Genomic DNA, 19,837 nt, shown 5'->3' on the forward strand with positions numbered 1-19,837 from the left:
ATTTCCTCTGCTAATATATACTTTAAAAACGACAGAAAATACAAGATGTTATCATGGTATTTTTAAAAGTTAAACAGTGCCTTTAACCAGCTCTGTCTGGCAATTAGTTACTTGAAGACAGTCTAGATGAGGGTTGTTTTTCTTCTACTGCATCTAAGCCTTTGGCACCCCCACCTTCCACAATGCTCTAGGCTGAAAGCAGCTATTTCTGGTTAGCTAAGATGTGTCTCAGTTCAGGGCTGGAAGTCAAAGTGTCCAACCACTGAAGGAAAGATCTCCTAGTTCATTCAACATCTGTTACTGTTATTATAGTATCCATAATCTGCTACAACATTTTTGCTGTTCCTTACATTCCTTCCTCACGGGAAAGGAAATCCTGGAAGGACCTGGCAGGGCATCAGATACTAGGGATATTTTTAAGAGCTCAGTGAAGTTTCCATCTCCAATGCTCTTCACCATGTTAAAATTACCTACATCCATATCACTGCCCCAACCATAGTTCCACTTGGCAACAAGAAAAACTCTTAAAAAGGAGGTGAGGAGCACCCTAATGCTCTCATCCTTCACTGTCCCAGACTTTCTGGCATGCTGAGAGGAGGCAGGCACAAAGCCCTTTTCCTTCTTTTGGATAACCATCTCCTTGGGTTGGTGACATGTCTGTGATAACACGGGGGTCAGTGTCAGAGCAACCAGACACAGTCTCTTCCCATTGTCCCAGAATCCTCCTGGGACACAGAGGTAACATCAGAGTCCTGCATCTCAGATACTGTTTAGAGCCCTTTCATTGCAAATTACTGTAAAAAGGAATGTAAAAGAATGTCTTTTGCTGGACTATTTTTTTTTTAACTCCCTCTGGCAGTCAAAATAAGTGATTTCCAAAGACTTGGAACAAGATGATGCATAAGAATTCTTCTTGCACTGCTTTATTCCCCTCTACTTCACCTCTCCAATGAAGACAGAAAAAGGAGCAGATTATTTTCTTTGTTTGTATTGATAATTCACCCCATATCTACAACCCCCAGCTCAATAGTTTGATTCAGCAGTAAGCATTAAGGACTGAACCTCTGAGAAACAAACCTGAGAGATTTACTGCTTGCCCACAAGCTCTGCATGAAGTAGTGTAGCAAGTAAAGGGTTGCACAAGTCATTATAAAAATTAATTTGCTATATTTTACAAGCAGCTTGCAGGGGATTTTTTGAACTATAAAATTTTCCAAAGCCTATGAATTAAATGGCCTTAAAAGGGTTTCAAAGAGGTACTTACTATTAACCAGTTGCCCTGTCTTTTCACAGATGTTACAGCTGGGATTTAGGCATCACTTTGTGTCGGTCTGATTTCCTTCTCACCAGATCCACCAGACTTGAGTCAAAGAATCACAGAATAGTCATGGTTGGAAAGGACCTCTGAGATCACTGAGTCCCACCATACACACACACACAAAAAAAACCCCAAAACAACCCAAAACACACAAAACCACACCAAAAAATAACTCCAAACAAACAAACAAACACCAGACACACTCCACTAATTAACACCCCCATCCAGTCAGGAGAGCAGCAAAGAGCTGAGGCTACCAATGAGGCTCTGTGGAAGAAGATGGAACAGCTCTTAAACCAAAAAGAAGAAGGTGCCTTTCAGCAATCACTTCCAGGTGATCCTCCATAAGGTGTCTTAGAGGATTCTTTAGATGGTTTTAGTCTTAAAGCAATAAAAATCCCAATTTACCCCCAGTACTCAATGACACTACTCAGGTTGTTGTTGTACTGATCCTGGATTTTTTTTTCCTGCATCAGGGCACCTGGGAGACTCAATATCTGCTTTTCCTGGGAGCCTGCAAAGCAGCACCACAAGACTCTTATGTAGACCACAAAAGGGGCTTGATCTCAGCTCAAGCACAAATACATTTGGGATCATGAGCAGCAGAAACCTTTCTTGAGGTATATAATAGAGTTATACCTCATAAAGGAGTGAGCTTCAAGAGCAGTTGAGGCAGCTTAAATGTTGGTGACTGGGTTGAACTATGGGGCCACTTTGTTTCAGACACATCAGATTAAAGCTTCAGTGAAAACCAGAGAAGACAGATAAAGCCCTTGGTACCCTTACAAATGAAAGATAAGACTTCAGGGAAGAAAAAAACAGATATAACGTAAGTAAGAAAATTAGTCCAAAGAGTGTATATAAGAGAGAGAGGTCAAAGCCACAAGCATGAATACACACCCAGAGTTATCTCACCTGGTGGAAAGGGCTGTTGTAATCTAACCCCCAGCCAGCTGTAAGAAACAGGAAACAAATACAAGTCTAAAGAGGCAGCAGCTTTCAACACCTGATCTCATGTTAATACCACACCACTTTATGTGATGCACTGTTCTGTTTATCTGCATCAGTCCCCTCTTTGCTTCTCAGTTTTCAGGCAGTTGCAAGTGGCATATTGAACAACACTGAAAGCTGGTTTTGCCACTGAACTCTTTGCCTCATTACTGAAGGCTTTTCTGTGTTGAAGGAATTCTCCATTTTCTCAGTGATGGACATTTGGCTTCATGCCATGGGCCCTCTTTCAGCTCCTTTCCTGCTCCAGTGATTTACAAGATTAAACAGGAGTTCATTATTCCTTTGATGTCCTCGTATGCCAGATAGGCTTGCACCAGCTGAACTTCCCAGGACTATTTGTATTAGGTTCTGATTTTAGTTAGCTCCTCTATTTTGAAGTTCCTTGGGCCCTAAGGTGTTCTATGTTCATCTGGAAAGCCACAAAATGGCATTAGCTGCAAACTCATCACTTGGGATAGCAGTGGAGTGGATGTTGAGATCAGCTTTAGACTCCTAGAAAGTGAAATTAAATAGGTCTCATAAGGTCTCCTGCACTGAAGATATCCCACCTGCCAGCCCATTTTCTACCACCTACCACACTTCTTCAAATAAAGGTTTTGTTGGTAGCACCCAAGAGGATTCTGTGCACATCTCTGAGAAAAATGACAGTGGAGAAGTGTTTATGAGAGCAGAGTGGCAGGACTGATGACACCTGGCAATAATTTTTTCTGCTTGTTTGTGCAAGAGGCTACTATTATTTTTAGACATGTCTTAATAAGAGATAACCTGCTAGATTCTCCTTGTAATCCTACTATCTGGGCTGTAGGAAAACGTCATCAAGATGTTATTAATGAAAATAGAAATATCCCCATTAATTTTAGGTTCTGTGAGCACGGTCTAATATGAAAGCAGATAGGGAATGATCTTAAAGAGACTGTGGTGGCTGTTTTGTGCCAGATGATTGGTACAAAACAGATTAGACCTACATCTACACCAAACCCTGGCCACAGTTGTCCTTAGGGACCATTGACATCAGAAAGATTGATTGAACTCCAAGTGTTAGAAGGAGTTTATTAAAACTGTATATCCACCTTTGCCCATCATGTGTGCATAATTGGCAAAAAGTTTGCACTGATGGAAAGACTATGAAGTGTTTTCTCCTGGCCCTTCTTTTGCAGCCATATCTTTCTGAAGTAGAATTAATCTAAAAACTTTGAACCAAGAAATATCTGGAAGTACCACATAGTGAGCCGATCTGTGAATAGTAAAAAAATGCAACTTATTTCCTTTTTATCAACATCAAATACACAGGAATAAGAAAAGATCCTGGCCTGTTTACCTTCTGGGAGAAAGCAAATAATACTTTTTTTTTTTAATAGTCTTTTGAGATACATTTATTTATTTTAATATACAGAGATATATGAACACTTCATATGCACATTCCTGTGCATGGTTAACCCTTGCTAAGTCTTTTATGTGAATGGAGAAGTAAAATCTATCACTGCTGGGATTCAGACCAGGGAAAATCTTCAACAGGGACTGAACTCAGCTATTCCCCATTTTCTTCCTTCAATAACAGATTCTAAAGTAACATCAGCATTCAACCTCCATGTTTCCTGCTGCCATGGAGTGGGTCAGCCAGGCTACCTGCTCCAACCCAGACCTGATGCCTTAGCACTGATCAGATCATTCATAACACCAGAAGTGCACTGAGATCCAGGACACTGGAAGGTAGCAACATCTCTGACAGCACTAGGCAAAAGACTAATTTAAATCATAAGTATTTAATTCAAGGAAATCAACCCAGCTCTGTTGGTGACATCATGAATACAGAATCGTAGAATGGTTTGGGTTGGGAGGGACTTCAAAGATCATCTTTGAGGTCCAACCCCCCTGCATGGACAAGGGCAAGTCCCACTAGGTTAAAAAATAAATGCATACATTGCAGAATGGTTGAGAGTTTCCAGGCTCTTAATCCAGATGTAGATGTTGGTGACTGTACACTTTCACCTCTCAATCCTTTAGTTTCTGTAGAAGGGAAATTCCTTGGTACATAAGATCAAAAGAAATCACAGGTCCCCATGCTGGGTAACATGGATCTGGACATGGTTTAGAGCCAGCCCATAGGACTGCACTGGTTACACTTAGAAGTCACAGTCAAATTGTTAGTAATTATTTCTCTACTTGACCTATCTTCTCAGAATGTGCTGGGTATTAACATGTCCTTTAATGTAGGTGAATCACTTTGAAATGATCTTTTAGGTGCAATGACCTAGGCTACGATGTTGAGATCAGCTTTAGACTCCTAGAAAGTGAAATTAAATATGTCTCATAAGGTCTCCTGCACTGAAGATATCCCACCTGCCAGCCCATTTTCTACCACCTACCATTTTCTGCAGCTCATAGGAAACTTACTCTTGTCACTGCAACTGCAAGTCAGCTGCTACTTTATCTATTTGCTTCTCATGTACATAAAGCAGCTATAGACAGATGGATTTGCTTAAGGAATCCCATTTAAAATTCAGAAATTCAGATCTGCAGATCCTTAGAGAATGGAGAACACAGAATTCAAGGCAGTGCTAATTACTCTTTATGAAATTTTGTATGGGGGGGGGCTTCCCAGGGCAAGTTTTTATGGGAGAAGAAAAAAAGAAGCCCTTGGCACTGACCCCATTATCATTGCCTAGTGATGGGTCACTGACAACATTACAGCAAAGTGACAGTGCCATGGCACAGCAAAGCTTCATCCTTCTGTCCCATAAACATCACAGATGCATCCAGTCCTATCTATACAGGTGTAAGACTGAGAACAGAGAGGAGGGTAGCTGGTGTCCACATAAATAGCCAGCTTCTCCATCCTTACATACATCCAGTCTTTGGTGGTCACCACCGTGTCTGTGCATCTCCTGTCTAAAGACACTGATCCATGACAAATCTCTGCTGCTATTCATGGATTTGTCACTTGCCTCCCAGGGGTTTCCCAAGGAGACTATGAGAGGGACAACACAGACTGCCAAGTGCAAAGGGAGGCCAAAATGTCCATCACACAAGCACCACAAAAACACTTTTGTCCCCGGGAAGACATCAGTCTAATGTGCTCGTTCGGCAGGTTCAGCAGCCTGGACACTCCAATTTCCTCCTGCTACCACACGTTTTAGTGGACAAATATAAATAGTCTCTGGGATATTGTAATTAGCTAGTGAATCACTGGCATCTCTGGAATGCAAACCCTGTGCTGCAAACCACAGAACACTGGAGACATGCTGACAGTTATACACAACCACTGAAGTCTATAATTGTAGGGTGCTCATTTTTACAACCAGTGCCTCCATCAGAAAATACCCAAACATCCCTTATAAAGCTACAGAAAAACACAGAGGTCATAAACATGTTGGCATTTTTGCTCATTTACACGTTGGAGGTTTCCAAGATGGAGAAGCTGGGGTCAGTGTGTGGTACAACCCCTCATGCAGTTTCTGCTGTTCTTTCTACATCCAGCCTGCAACTACTTAGATTCAGGGCTTTTACTCCTTGCCCCATGAACACCATCCAGCATAGGATGTATGATATGATGTGGTGGTTGGAAGTATCCCTCCCCTGGGTTAATTTTTTTAGCACTTTATGGAAATCATTGCAGGTCTGTTATTACTTCTGTGGCAGATGCTTTCTGAAAACAGGAGTCAGGATTTGCTGAGTGTCATCTCCTCTGGTGGATACTGTTGAGGAGTAGAGCTCAGCCCATTTCTAAGTCTAGAGATCTTCTGATCTCTGCAACCAAATCACATGTCCTACAGGTCTAATTTAAATACAAATAATTCAAATATCAAGTTTTAAAACTTCAAGAAGTGTAATTCCTTCCCCATACTTTTCATGTGTTGTTTCAATGTAATATAATGGTTCATAAAAATACACAAGGGGTGTATCTGTAGGGTGCAAAATGTCATAATTGTCTTTTCCCACCTGATCATGGTTAATAGTAGGTCCATGATCTCTTGTTAAATGCTGGTGGAACCAAATAGACAATTCAGCAATGAAAAGGTATTGAGTGTTACAAATGGGTTTTTAGCTTGAGTACTTTGAGGCAGATGAGTGCAACCATCTTCTACCTTCATTTTTCTGCTTAATAAAGAAACTCACAGTACCCACAAGAATGCTGCAAGAACTTTGTTAAAAATACCATCCAGCATTACTTTAAAATATGTCTTTCTGGAGGAGAAACAGTGTTTATCCCTGTATTCTAACCAGATTTCTCACTCTTTCAAAATTCCCTGTGAAATTTCTAATGCATGCAGCAATATTTATATTCTGGATTTATGTGTGATGAACCCTTAAGCAGATGCTGCTTTGCTTCACTTCACTGCCAAAATCTGTATCAGTAGTAAAGTAAAGCTGCCTATGTATTCTTACCTCTTGCAATCCTGTTTCACTGTGGCATCCCTAACTGAGTGCTAGTGATTTTTTAATTTAAATGATATCAGAGGGTCATAGGGTACAATTCTCTGTTATGAAAGGATTCATGACTAGACATTGATGTTCATTTCTCTCCATTACTCCTACTTCAGGGCTTTTCCAGTGCTTCATATCTCTGACAAGTTGAAACCTTCTAATGTCTTAGATGTATCTCTCAAACAGTTGATACTCATTTCTTTCTCTACTCTTTGTCCTTTAGTTTGAATGATTTCCCTGTTTCACTCCCACTGTTCTCCTCATCTATTCACAGAACACAACAGTATCTCCCCTTTCCACCTGTACACTTCAAGAGTAACCAAACAGTTTTTTTCAGTCTTTTGTTTGAAAATAGTCTCCCTGGCCCCTCAACACACGAATAACTCATCAAGGCAGGATCCATCTTTCCTGAGCTCAGGAGGTCTGGGCACACTTTTCCAGATAAGATGCAACCAAAGCCCTGTCAATTAATTCTTCCCTATCTCTACAAGCCCTACTTTACCTTGTCTGATAAAAATCTTTGGGTTTTTTCCCCAGCTGTACAGCACTGCAACTTACAAACATCTGCTGACCAAGGCACCATCAGTTTCCAGAGTGAGTATACAAGACAAACTAAATAATAGTTAATATAGTTAATAGTTAATATAAAATAATAGTTCCAATTCAGCTGGGAGAAATCCCAGGGTTTTGAGGCTCATTCTTCAAGTATATTCTGATCCCAGGCTATGTAGTAGAAACTCACAGAGAAGATCAGACCTAAAACTGCCCCCTGAGGACTCTCTGTTCTCTGGCTTGTTATTCCCTTTTCTAGAAGCTGCATCATTATCTCCCTGTTAGCCAGTTTGTGGCTCACTTTACAGTGCTTATTAATCTCTATGCTTTTTCACTTTAGCAGTGATTTTCTCCACAGTCCTCCAACAAATGATTGCTCAAGGCCAGATAGAAGAGATTTACTGAGTTCTGTTTGTCTAAATAAAAAAAACAACAGTCTTTTAAAAGGAAAATATTTAGTCTGTTGGCTGCCCTCCATCTCATAATGAGTTTTTTGATGCAGTTATTCGTTTGATTATGCATGAAGCCATCCTTCCTACCCGAAGACCTACTCTCAGCATCTGATTTTAAAAATTCCACATATATTCCAACTCTCAGTCATAACATTGGACCTCTTTGCCTCACAAAGTTTGTCCTTTTATAGCTTATTTTATTATTTACTTTCTATTTTTACTTCTACTAATCCAGAGTTACTCCATTCACATTCACTTTACTGCAGACACTGACTCAAAGGTCATGCTACAACCTGGATGCAGGTTTTGGGCAGTGGAAAGGGCACTGGTGATGTTCTGTCTGAAAGAATTTCCTAAGCTATCTGCTGGTGAATTTTACCCAATAAAAATGTAAGAAAAAAAAACTTCCCAGCAAGATTTCTGCCCCTCTTACTTTCACTTCTAATGTCTTTTCCCTGATTTAAAGAGGGAAGAAGTATTTAATCTGAGGTCTTTCCTGCCCCCCAAATGAGATTTACTGCAACTTCCACTCCATGGGCTCTACTTTGCATCCACCTAGAAAAAACCTTGTGCAAGATGCAGCTGTGAAGTTCTGTGTTAGGAGCCCGCTGGGCAAGGGTCAATTTTGGTTGTCATTAAGCTTCCAAACAGACCACAACATCTGGGTGGTAACTGAAAATCCTGACCATGTGAGGATGTGGGTAGCAGAGGAACCACCTCCATCCAGTGCTGCACCACTCTCACAAGTGGAAGGGAGAAGGAGAGAGTCTGCTTCTCAGAACTCAGGTGCAGTTGGGCTCTTTGCAGCAGAATACAAAATCCCCTCAGCATCAACTGGTAGCAAAACACATCCTTTTGGAAGTAGAACCACAGCATACAGAGCCAACAGAAAGTTTCCAACTACTTTAGTTGCAAGAAGGCAAGGATTTTCTGCTGGATTTGGCCCCGGGGCCCACAGTCTTTGGAAAATGCTATAGAGTATGTAAGAAGTACATAAGGAGAGGAATAATATTTTGGTCCTATGGTGATCCATCTCCAGCAGCACAATGACCCTCATCAGACCCTGGATATTCAACTTTTTCCAGAGAAAAGGTAAACACTTTCCTAATCACCAGGAGCAGGAAAAGAAAGAAATTATTGTTGTCACACCATGTAAGAGCAACCAGGGGACTTCTAAAAATCCTTTTATTTTGGTGAAGAGGGACCAGACACGTCACTTCAACCAAATTGTATAAAAATATAGCTATTAAGTTGCATCATGTAAATGTCTGTACCTCACAGAGAACAGAGTTTCCCTGGGTCAAAGAAATTACAACCCTGTGTTCTGCATCTAACCAGGGGAATGGACATGTCACAGAAAAGGAAATTTTGATCAGGTAATGGAAAAAAAAAACCCATCAGTGTCATAGTGACCAAACTGGAACAGGTGCCCAGAGGATTGGTGATTCCACCATCTTTGGAGATACCCAAAACTCAACTGCACAGGGTTCTAACATCAAAGTGGACATAACTTTGAAGCAAGCCTTGTTTTGAGGAGGTTGGAGCAGATATTTCTATAGTTCCGACCAATCTGAAGCAATTTACAGATCTAAGATTGTAAAGTCATCTTTCTACTTAAAATGCTGAGTATTGACGTGCTGTCTAGGACACAAGTGGGATTTGAAGATAGGAGTAAAAATAAGTCAAAACTTTTACAGAAGACCTTAACTATTAGATACATAAATACCTATGCATGTAGGTACCTACACCTCACTGTACTCAAAACTTTTGCACCAGACCTGAAGTGAGATGCTTGTCCTTTATACTGCTCAACAGAATATATATTTTACAGTCAGATAAAAGCATAGAGTTTATTAATTAGCACATGACTTAAAATTCCACTCGGATAAACACATAGACAACCATTGGCAACGTTTTCTGGAAAGGGTCACACAGAAGATGGATCATCTGAGGAGGCACAAAATCATCCTGCTCATTTTGAGCAGCAGCTTCACTGCAAACAGGTTCATTCAGAATCAGCATTTGCTGAGTACAGCCCAGTGACAGAAGGACTGTCAGAACTGGTTGATGCAAGCCCTAACAAGAGACAGCAGCTGAAAATGAGTGTCTGGAGATTAGGACTTTTTGGGTCTAATGACAAGAAAAGATGTTACCACCCAGCATTATCACAGGCTTAGATGTAATCAAACTGCAGCCAAAATAAGCTGCCTACAGACAGCAAAGTTCCAATGGGTATTTTGTGCAGGCAATGAAAATCTCTGTGAAAAAAATGTGAGTGAGTAACAGAGCTGTAACAGAGCTGTCAAACCTTGACCATTTCTACTCAGAACCAAGTGGCAGAAGAACTTCCAGCCTCCCACTGCAGTGACTTATGTTCCTCAGTCAGTCACAGACACTCCCAGTACATGATGTTTTTTCTGCCAGGTTTTTTCTGCCAAAAGTCTTGGGGGGCTAGGAAAGAGGTGCAGCCCACACATAAATCAGACAGATTAAACCCTTCAGTTGTCAGGAAAGACATATCAGAACTCACAGAAAAGCAGAGATAAGCAACAGACGAGCTTTCCTTTTGATTTCTCAGCAGTATTTCAGAAGACATTGCTCTTCTTAAGAGTTTTATTGTTTATTTTTCTTTCTTTCTTATATACACATAAATAAACATTCCTTCAGTGGAGGAACTCACCAAATATGAAGTGGTAAAAAAAAAAATCACCTTCAAGACTTACTGCATTCCTCTATCTACTACACTAAGCTTCACTGTTTTTTTAGTTTGCTGGTGTATCAAAAAGAAAGCTCATGATTAATTTGCTGTTGATAGGTAACTCTTTTCCAACCCTGCAGTTTCCTATGTAATTCTCCAACATTGAATATTTGTTGGATTAACAAAATGCCTATTAGGAAAGGTGTAATGAAATAGATTATACCAAGAAAAGTAATTATATTATTTTAGTTCCCAGACGTGGAGCAGAAAATTGTGTCTCCTTACCTGGAATCTCATCAGTGCCTCCTTTGGTGTGTTTGAATCGATCTCCTTCCACGTGGACATTGGGACAAAGAACATCTGGAAAGTAAAAGAACCAGTATAAAATTACCACAGGTGAACACATCATTTTGGACGCTACAGTACTAACAAAAGGTGATCTCTTGAACTTTATCCAACACTTGTATATGGTTTCACAGTAATAAATCTGGTCCCAGTCTGTGCACCCTAAAAATCCTTCCCCTACCCTATCCCTTAGCCACACGCTGGGCAAGAGATCCAGTACATTGTGTCTATTTTTGTGACAATTTTGTTGACTGTCCAGCCAAGCAGCAAACAGAAAAAATGACCAGAGACTTCTCTCAGCTAGGAAATTATTCTGGGTTTTTCTCTTTCACAGCTCTGTAAATCTGCATGAAAGATGGGAAAAAAAATTAAGAAAATATAGAATAGTATTTCCTTCTCAGCTTGGTTGGAAGGGAGTTCCTGAAGGCCCAGCTGCAACTGGGGTTCTGCCTGAGCTTCTCAGACAGGAGACCTCATACTCAGAAAATGTTCAAAGTGATAAGATAGGAAAGGAAATTCAGAGCACAGAATGATGAAGTGACTGCTGTAATACCAAGGACCTGTCACGGGCCAGTGTCAAAGACAAAAAGTGAAATGTTATCTTACTGTATTCTGTGTGATTCCCCTGTTAACACTCCTCTGGCCCCATCACTGTTCCTATGTCTGCCCCTTAAATTCGTTCAAGCAGAAAGCAGCATTAAATATGACTAAAACTTTGAACAATATTCGCCCCTCACACAGGTTTCAAGAAAAACAATCATGAAAATACCCATCCTTTGTCAGCCATTTCTCATGGTCCCAATTAGTGTCAACACAGTTGCTGGTAAATGTTTCTCTGCAGAGAACTGTCTACCTACCCACCTCTTCCCTGCAATACCTTTGAAGTAACATTTATTTATGCTTTGTTTTCCCAGATCAATAGGTAATTGCACACTTGTATGAGCAAAAGGGACAGGTAGCTCAAGGAATCAGTTTAAGGGGAACATAGAAATAAATTTCTGACTGTTCCCCACTTCCACAGCCCCACATTCATGTCCCTTCTCTGAACAATAGAACAGCCAGGAGAGGACTGCCAAGTCCCATTCCATCCCTTGCCCAGCTGCACACATGATAACACACATATCCCCTGCAGTTGCAGTACTCTTCTGGATGCATATGTGATTTAGTGTCATCTCCACCTAGTGTTGATTATGTTGTTCTTTCAACATCATAAATTTTTGTGCTTCTAAAGGAGCAGCAAGGGCCAACTGCTTCCTAAAGGATGGGGAGCCAGGAGCTGACCCAAGCCTGGGCAATGACCTCATTGATGGGGCACAATCTCACAGGTCTCTATGAAGATTTTCTACAGCAGATCCACCTTGATTTGTTTGTGAAGTACCATCCAAAATCTTGATATAAACACAACTTTTCTGAGAACATTGCCAGCAGGCCCTGTATCTCTCCTCCCGCTTCATGACTCCCAGTAAAAAAATCCAATATTCCACAACGTTTGGTTAAGCCTGGCAATGAAATGAGATATTTTCCCAGCTTTATGGTGCTAATAAATTTATGTTCCAGATTATCAACTGCAGATGAGGCTGTCAGCTTAGTGGAAAGAAGGAGGACTGTAAAAAACATTGCCAGAAGCCCCAGCAGCCAATGCAGCTGTCAATGTTGTGTGTCAGTGTTATCTAGGGCATTTCAGATTTTTTTTGGCCATCTTTAGGGCTCCTGCATCTCTTTATGAACATTAGAGCAGTAGCTTTTTTTTTCTCCCCAGCACACCAGGAACCAACACTGACTGATGCACAGGGTCACACTGTGTAAATTTTAGCCAGAGGTCTCTTGTGTTCTCTGATGTTGCTTTGAAAGCCAGGAAACTTCCCTTAAACCTGCTTATGTCTTAACAGCAGACAGGTAAAACTATGTGGAAAGGTTCCCCTCCATCAGAGGTCTGCAACAGGGAACCTCTTCCCTGCTAGGAGAATTTTAAACATTGAAAAACTTTTAAAAAATTAAAACTTTCAAGAGTCAAAGTTAGGCCACTTTTATCCCCATCTCAAACAAAGCTGAACAGACAAAAGATTTGCTTAGAAGTGTCAGAAGCCATGTGTAGATATTATAGTGATCCTTTAAATTTAGGCAGGAATGCTCTCTCAGATAGAGGCAATGAGTCAGTGCTGAAAACTGCACTTCTGAGCCCCAGTCTTGGAATTGGAAGATGTATGGCTATGCAGTAAAATAAGCAATGTAAGAAATCAGGACAGCCAAAATTTCCCTAAATGAAGACTAAACAAATGGAAGACATGAATAAAATCACAAAAAAACTTCATTCAATGCTGCTTCTCACAACTCCTGAGAGATACTCAGGGAAGAATAAAACATCTCAGACACTGTGCCTCTTCATGCATCAGAGAGGCAATGTCTGCATTATAGGTATATAAATTAACCCTCCAACCTTTAATGACATGATACACCCTCCACCAGGTCCAATTACAAAGAACCATGGCTTGCTAGGAGAGAAGTATGAGCTAGGAAAATCTTTATTGCTTAAACTCCTGTTATGAAACCAGGACTTTGCACCCAACTCATGTGCTCGGCCTTATTATAGAACTTTCTTGACAAAAAATAGAAATGGTGATGTTAATAAAATGATCCTCTCATTCCAGCTCTGTCGTATATCTCATTACTTCTCAAAGACCTGTGGCATGGCTTTGGCCTTCATCTTACAAATGTCCTACTCTCCTTCAGGCTTCTCTTTTCCTATCTGCACCTAAGGCACAACCCTAGATAGTCCACAAGGGTAATAAAATATTTTCAATGCTCACTTTCGGAATAAATGCAGAATAAACATAATAGATACAGAATAGTTTGTAAACAGATTAGTAACTAATCATACACAGATTGTAAACTAATTTTTACAGATATTACAATACAGAAAATATGACTGACCTGAGCTTTCAGCCACTGGTCTCTACATCCTCTCTAGCCATGTAATTTAAATCTACATATATTTGTATGCCTGCAGTCACTTTGGAATAGACACTATTTAAAACTGCTTCTTTGTCCTCAGCTTTATGTAATATTCTGTTAATCCTTTCTTTTATCCACAGTTTTTATTAGCAAGGATTTAATGTTTATGCTCAGACTGTTCATGGAAATTTTTAACAGCACCAGAACTGCTATGTATCCCTTTTACAGTTGCACTAGAAATGATGACTTTTCACTGACACCTGCTATATGAGATCAGTCAGTTCTTTATACATTGTAGAGTGTTACTTTTAAATGCAAATGTCATTCAATAGACAATAGCAGTGACTAAGAACAAATGTATTATAGCTAGGTAGTTACCATATCAACCAAACTCTAACTGTCCACAGAAAGAAATTAGTTTTGTTAGAGATGACCTCTTTCTCATAAAATTATAATCCTTTACTAGAGATGTATAATAATTCCCATTCTGTAATACTTTATTCACTGCTTTGATGTCAGTTATTTTTTTTTCTAAGTGAGATCAGGCAAACTGGTCTAGAGCTGTCCATATGAATTATTTTTTTAACAGCAACAGATGATCCTCATTTCAAAGCTTTAAAATTAGTGTTGTACAAGGAAGCTGGATACTTTCTGGGGTATTTTTCTTCTCTTTTACTCTTGTTAAGCTCTAGTAGTCCATATTTGCCAAAGACAACTTTATGTTTTGTTAGGATGGCTGGTGAATTTCTCTTAGCAGAGGAATTACAACCAGAAGGTCCATCCAGGGCTGTCCCCTAAAACATCATCTCCTGTCTCTAGAGACAGACTCCTCAGCAGATGGGTTTTTCGCAGATCCCCAAACTTTTCAGAACTGTTTTTGTTTCCTCATCCGTGGGGAGAGAATCCAACCCAGTATTGCAGAAGCCTGGGTGCTACCTCCAGTACAACTGTTCTCTACCTGCCCTGTTCCTGGTGGAATCTTTACTGCAGACACCCAGAAGTGACAGAAGATGAGTAAGTCCTATCCAGGACTCTCTTTTTCCACTCTGATCCCTGTCCTCCTTCACTCAAACCTTCATGGTCCTCTGGAAAAGAGGGGCATTGCTCATGGCTGCTGCAGGAGCTGCTTCTTTGAGTAACAACTGAAAATATTGGGAAATAATGCTGCAGTCAGAGGGACCACTGAATCTCCCAGAGAAATGGACACAGTGTATCTGCAGTCAATCATTTCAAAGTATCAGGCACATTTGCTTATGGAAAATGTATCCTGGGTGTTTCCAAAAGATGTTCTCACATCTTATAGTGTCTGTATCATCTGGAGTGTTAATGGGTTTGATGAAAGAAGATGAGTCAGGGCTGCCATTTACAAAGATGAGATTTCACATAAAAGGAAAACACTCCCTAGAATTCCTCCACAGTCAAACCAGAAATAATCTTTTGTGAGTGATGATTTATAGAAAAAAGACAAAAACACCTAAGGGTTTTTGTTTCTCCAGCAAGGATACACTTTCAGGAGATGCCCTTACTCCCAGTCAGACTGAGACCTTGGCAATGCTTCATTTCAGTGAGGATATACCAAGAAGTGATGCAATACACTGGGCACTGAGAAACTCTTACCTCATCTGAGCTATCTTAACATCCTCTACAGAAGTCCTTGCCACTGACTTTAGAATGGAACTCAGCCCTCGTTGGAGAAGTTTCTCTCTTTGCTCTGCATGTTGACAGAGCTTGAGTCTCTCTTTTGCCATAGCTACTTTCATTTAAAGCAGGTCAAGTCAGATGAGGCAATTTCCATCATCAAAGCACTTACAAACCTGAGCCTGAAGGACATAGAACTCTCTGTCCTCTTTTGTGTGACCATGAAATCCTCCTCTGAATCCTGCTCATCACTGTGCAAGCTGACCTGGTACATCTGAGATTCTTGGTTCAAGAAAGCACAAAGTAGTTTTCTAAAAATGATCTAAATGCAGATTACATCCTTTTCCTTAAGCAAATAATACCAAGATATGTTTCATGATATTGAGTGATTTAAACATCAGTTTTATGTATCATCCTTTAAGCTATTTCCTATGACAAATTCCCATAGCTGCCACACATTTTAAAATTAAGAGACAATGTGTCTTACAGAGTATATGTAAGAAAAAGAGGTGTCAGCAGAGGATGTCAGCTCACTAGCACTAAATTAGCATTAATAACATACTGTTGCAAAATCCTAATAACAGAGCTTTTGGGGAAAAAGAAAGAAAGAAAGAAAAAAAAAAAAAAAAAAAAAAAAAAAAAAAAAAAAAAAGCCATTTCAAGACCTGGAAAAAGGATAGAGAAAAAGGAAAAACAAAAGAAAAAGAGAAAAGAGCAAAGAAAAGAGAAACAGTCAAATAAAAATTAGGAGAAAGGAAAGGAGAAGGGAAAAAGGGAAGGGAAGGGAAGGGAAGGGAAAGGAAAGGAAAGGAAAGGAAAGGAAAGGAAAGGAAAGGAAAGGAAAGGAAAGGAAAGGAAAGGAAAGGAAAGGAAAGGAAAGGAAAGGAAAGGAAAGGAAAGGAAAGGAAAGGAAAGGAAAGGAAAGGAAAGGAAAGGAAAGGAAAGGAAAGGAAAGGAAAGGAAAGGAAAGGAAAGGAAAGGAAAGGAAAGGAAAGGAAAGGAAAGGAAAGGAAAGGAAAGGCAAAAAGGGAGATAAAAAAATGAGAGAAAGGGAAAGAAGCAAAGAGAAAAGGGAAAAGTTTGACACACAGAGATTAATTTAGGGTCTACAAACATACAAATGGAGAAACAATTTTGCACTGTGGGGGTTTATTAAATCTGCCAAACTCTCCCTTGAAACTGAAGCAAGACTCACTCAAACCATAATTTTTCCTTTCTGAAATTTCCTTTTTCAGCCTCTGGTCTAGCCTACACGAGGAGGTCACAAAGCTCTCACCCCACTGAAAATCCCAGCCCCAGCCTGTCCATACCTCTGCCTGGGGGCTGAGCAGTGACAGCCAGAGCTGAGGTGATGCATGGGGCACTGCACAGCCTAAAGTTGTGTTGTCTCCTCACCCCACCAGCTCATCAACCCCCACTTCTTTTTCTACCCTGGCAAACATATAATTATTAGAAGAACTGACTTCTTCACGAGACCAGCCTGAGCAGATGTCTCCTAAAACACCTCTTTGAAGAAAACTCCCTCATTTGAAAAGTTTGTTTTAAGTCACAGCACTCTGCTACAGCCATCCCTGGCCAGGAATAGTGTGATCCTGGAGCTTCTCAGGGTTTTCTATTGAGAAAACTTCTAGTGATGCACCAAACACAAATCCCAGATGCCAGCACTCCATTCTTTTGTCCCTAGGACTCGTTTCCATTTTCATTCTTTCCAGAATAAGTAAGCCTTGAGCTGACAAGGGCTCCTCCAGGGACTCGTGGATAATGAATGCCAAACACATGTAGCTGTCAAGTTACACAAGGATACAGTGGAGAGGTGAGAAGAGAAACATAAGAAGGTTAAAGCAAACATCTCATCCTCTGACACCAATATTTAGCCCATCACAATTTCTATCCATGGGTAAGGAAATAGTCTGGCAAAGGCAGTCCTCATGAATGATGTCTCCCAAAACTTTGTATCAGACTTCAAAATATTTCCAATATTGTTCTTTAGCCAACATCCAAAGATGAATTATGGATCTTGTGTGTTTTTTAAACTCAAACTATAATAAGAAAGAGATATTTAGGATGAGGATGTAGGGGCATCTGCACAGCAATTTTTTTTTTCCTGTACTTAGTATTGCAGTTTTCTTCTTTTTTTTTTTTTAACTGAAGCAAATTTTCATATTGAAGCCTCCAATTAAAGAAGAAGGGCCTGCTATAAACACTTTGAAAATATAAAACTGTCTCTCTAATGAACATTTTTTCTACTCTCTTAAAAATATATCAAAGTTACTCTCAATTAACAGATTTTTACCCCAAACTTAGCTAGCTTCTGGTTTGTATCATGCCTGGCAGGCACCTAAAGATAAGAATGGTAACCAGAAAGTCTCCTGGTACGTTGTCAAGACAAAGATAATAAATTTAGTAAGGTAACAAGGACTGAAAGATTCCACTAAATAAAAGAGAAGTTCTCAGGATGGCAAATCTCTGCCAGTTTGTGCCTGTGATTTATGAAAAGACAGAGCCCTTTCTTGCTGTATAAAAACTCAAAGGGAAAAGGAGAAGATGCTGGCTCTCTCTTGCCTCCCTCCCTCCCTCAACACTTTGGCTTCAGCTACAGGACAGCAACAGCAGAGCAGGAAAAAAAAAAATCAGAGAACAACAGCAGAGCAGAAACCATGGATGCTACACCCCCTCACCCCCCAGCCAGAGACCAGGGCTGGAGGATAGTGATAAAACTTCATTGCTCTCTTGGTTTTTATTTTCTTTTCTTAACGACTCTCTCCCCCAGACTGACTAATTTATGTAAAATCTCTCCTCTTGTAAACTTTGTTTTTTCCTTTTATAGGTGGTGTTATTGTCTCCTTTCCCTGAAATAAATCTTTGTAATTTACTTAAATCATAAAGCCTGTTACTTTTGTGAATTTGTGTGATGTCTATGAGTAGTGGCTGATTTTTCCTCGCAAACAAAATCTAAAATAATAGCTCGGATCATAACAGGGCCTAATGAGAAATTTTTTCTTAAAGTTAAGAAGGGCATGGGTGATGGACACTGACAGGTTTCCCAGAGAAGCTGTGGCTGCCCCATCCCTGGAAGTGTTTTGAAGGCAAGGCTGGATGGGGCTTGGAGCATCCTGGTCTAGTGGGAGATGTCCCTGCCCATGGCAGGGAGGTGGAACAAGATGATCTTTAAGGTCTCTTCTAACCCAAACCATTCTGTGATTCTGTGATTTCATGAAAGTAGTTTCTCAGAGGAGCTTCCCCAGATCCCTTTAGCTCTGCTTTGCAATTATTTCATTTACTGTGCAGCAATTCCTCCAGGACACTTAACTCCTTCCAGTCAGTTGATGATAAAAGTGATTCCCGTATATAGCACCACTTTTCTTTGGGGTTTTTGTTTGTATGTGGTTTATTAAGAAGCCTCAGCATTTTATTTTTTGTTTTTATTCTTCCCCCACTCTTAAAAATACTTCCTTTAAAAGAATACCTCTGTGTTCTGCACCTATTCACTAAATACTGCTTGCAAATGTTCATTGTCAAATATTCTTTCCCAGAAAATGAACCAATCCTTAAAGTGCCACCCACCACTAGAAGCAAATCCATAAGGAAAAAACCTGACATATCTTTCAGCTACAGTGGTGGCACTGACAGTGTAATGATACTGAAATTGTTTCTATACTAACATTATCAGTTGTAGCAAAGCATAGGTAAAACATCACATCACAGCAATTATGTGATTCCACCTTGCAGTTTAATGCTTTATGCAATTCTCTCTTTCTTCCTGAAATCACACTATATCTTCATACTGTGAAGTTTTAAGTCCAGTGCCAGGAAAGTCACCCATTCACAGGCACTGCAGCCCAGGTGAATCTTGCCTTTTTATTCTCAAATAATGTTTATACTGATTTGGAAAGAAGTTTCCACATCCATGAGTGTATACAATGAAATGGAAAGGGAATAACAAACTCCCCACAGCACAGATTACAGACTCAGCAAACACAGCTATGGGCCACCTTGCTCCTCATAATACCCCGAGGCTCTGCCATTGTCACATTTTTCCCACTAAAAGATTATTCTAAAAATGCAGCAACACCTAGCACAATGTCTGTCCAGACTCCCTTGGCTGCTGAGGATGTCCCAGGTGACTGCAATGTAGATATCTGCATTCATGGGACTCCCTCCCCCTTATCACAGCTCTTGGGATAACCACACGTCCAGTGCCCTCCACTGTGCAGGAGAGGTTATATTTTATATTCTACAGAGAGGGCAAGCAAAACATGTGTAAGATCTCAGACAAGAGGACACCCTTCTTTAGTTCCTTCTACAGAAATGGAGAAGCAAGGTCCAAGCAAAGGTCCGATTTAGATTGCCCTGATTTTTCCCTCTTCCTATTTATTACAGGGGGAACCTACGGACACGTTTTCCAAGTCAGGCATCTATCAAAGACATCACAGCTACATCCATCCA

At 40.2% G+C, this 19,837-nt stretch overlaps 1 protein-coding gene across 1 annotated transcript in view; it reads right to left on the reverse strand.

Annotated features, from left to right (window-relative positions):
- COL22A1 (collagen type XXII alpha 1 chain) overlaps positions 1-19,837 on the reverse strand; it is a 197,943-nt gene that overhangs the window by 147,008 nt on the left and 31,098 nt on the right. Inside the window, exon 3 of the mRNA XM_071738442.1 lies at positions 10,742-10,816. Within this exon, the coding sequence (XP_071594543.1) occupies positions 10,742-10,816 (75 nt within the window). The remainder of the gene's footprint in view (positions 1-10,741; positions 10,817-19,837) is intronic.

Source organism: Heliangelus exortis, chromosome 2 (assembly GCF_036169615.1).
Source record: "Heliangelus exortis chromosome 2, bHelExo1.hap1, whole genome shotgun sequence".
In the NCBI taxonomy this organism is placed as follows: domain Eukaryota; kingdom Metazoa; phylum Chordata; class Aves; order Apodiformes; family Trochilidae; genus Heliangelus; species Heliangelus exortis.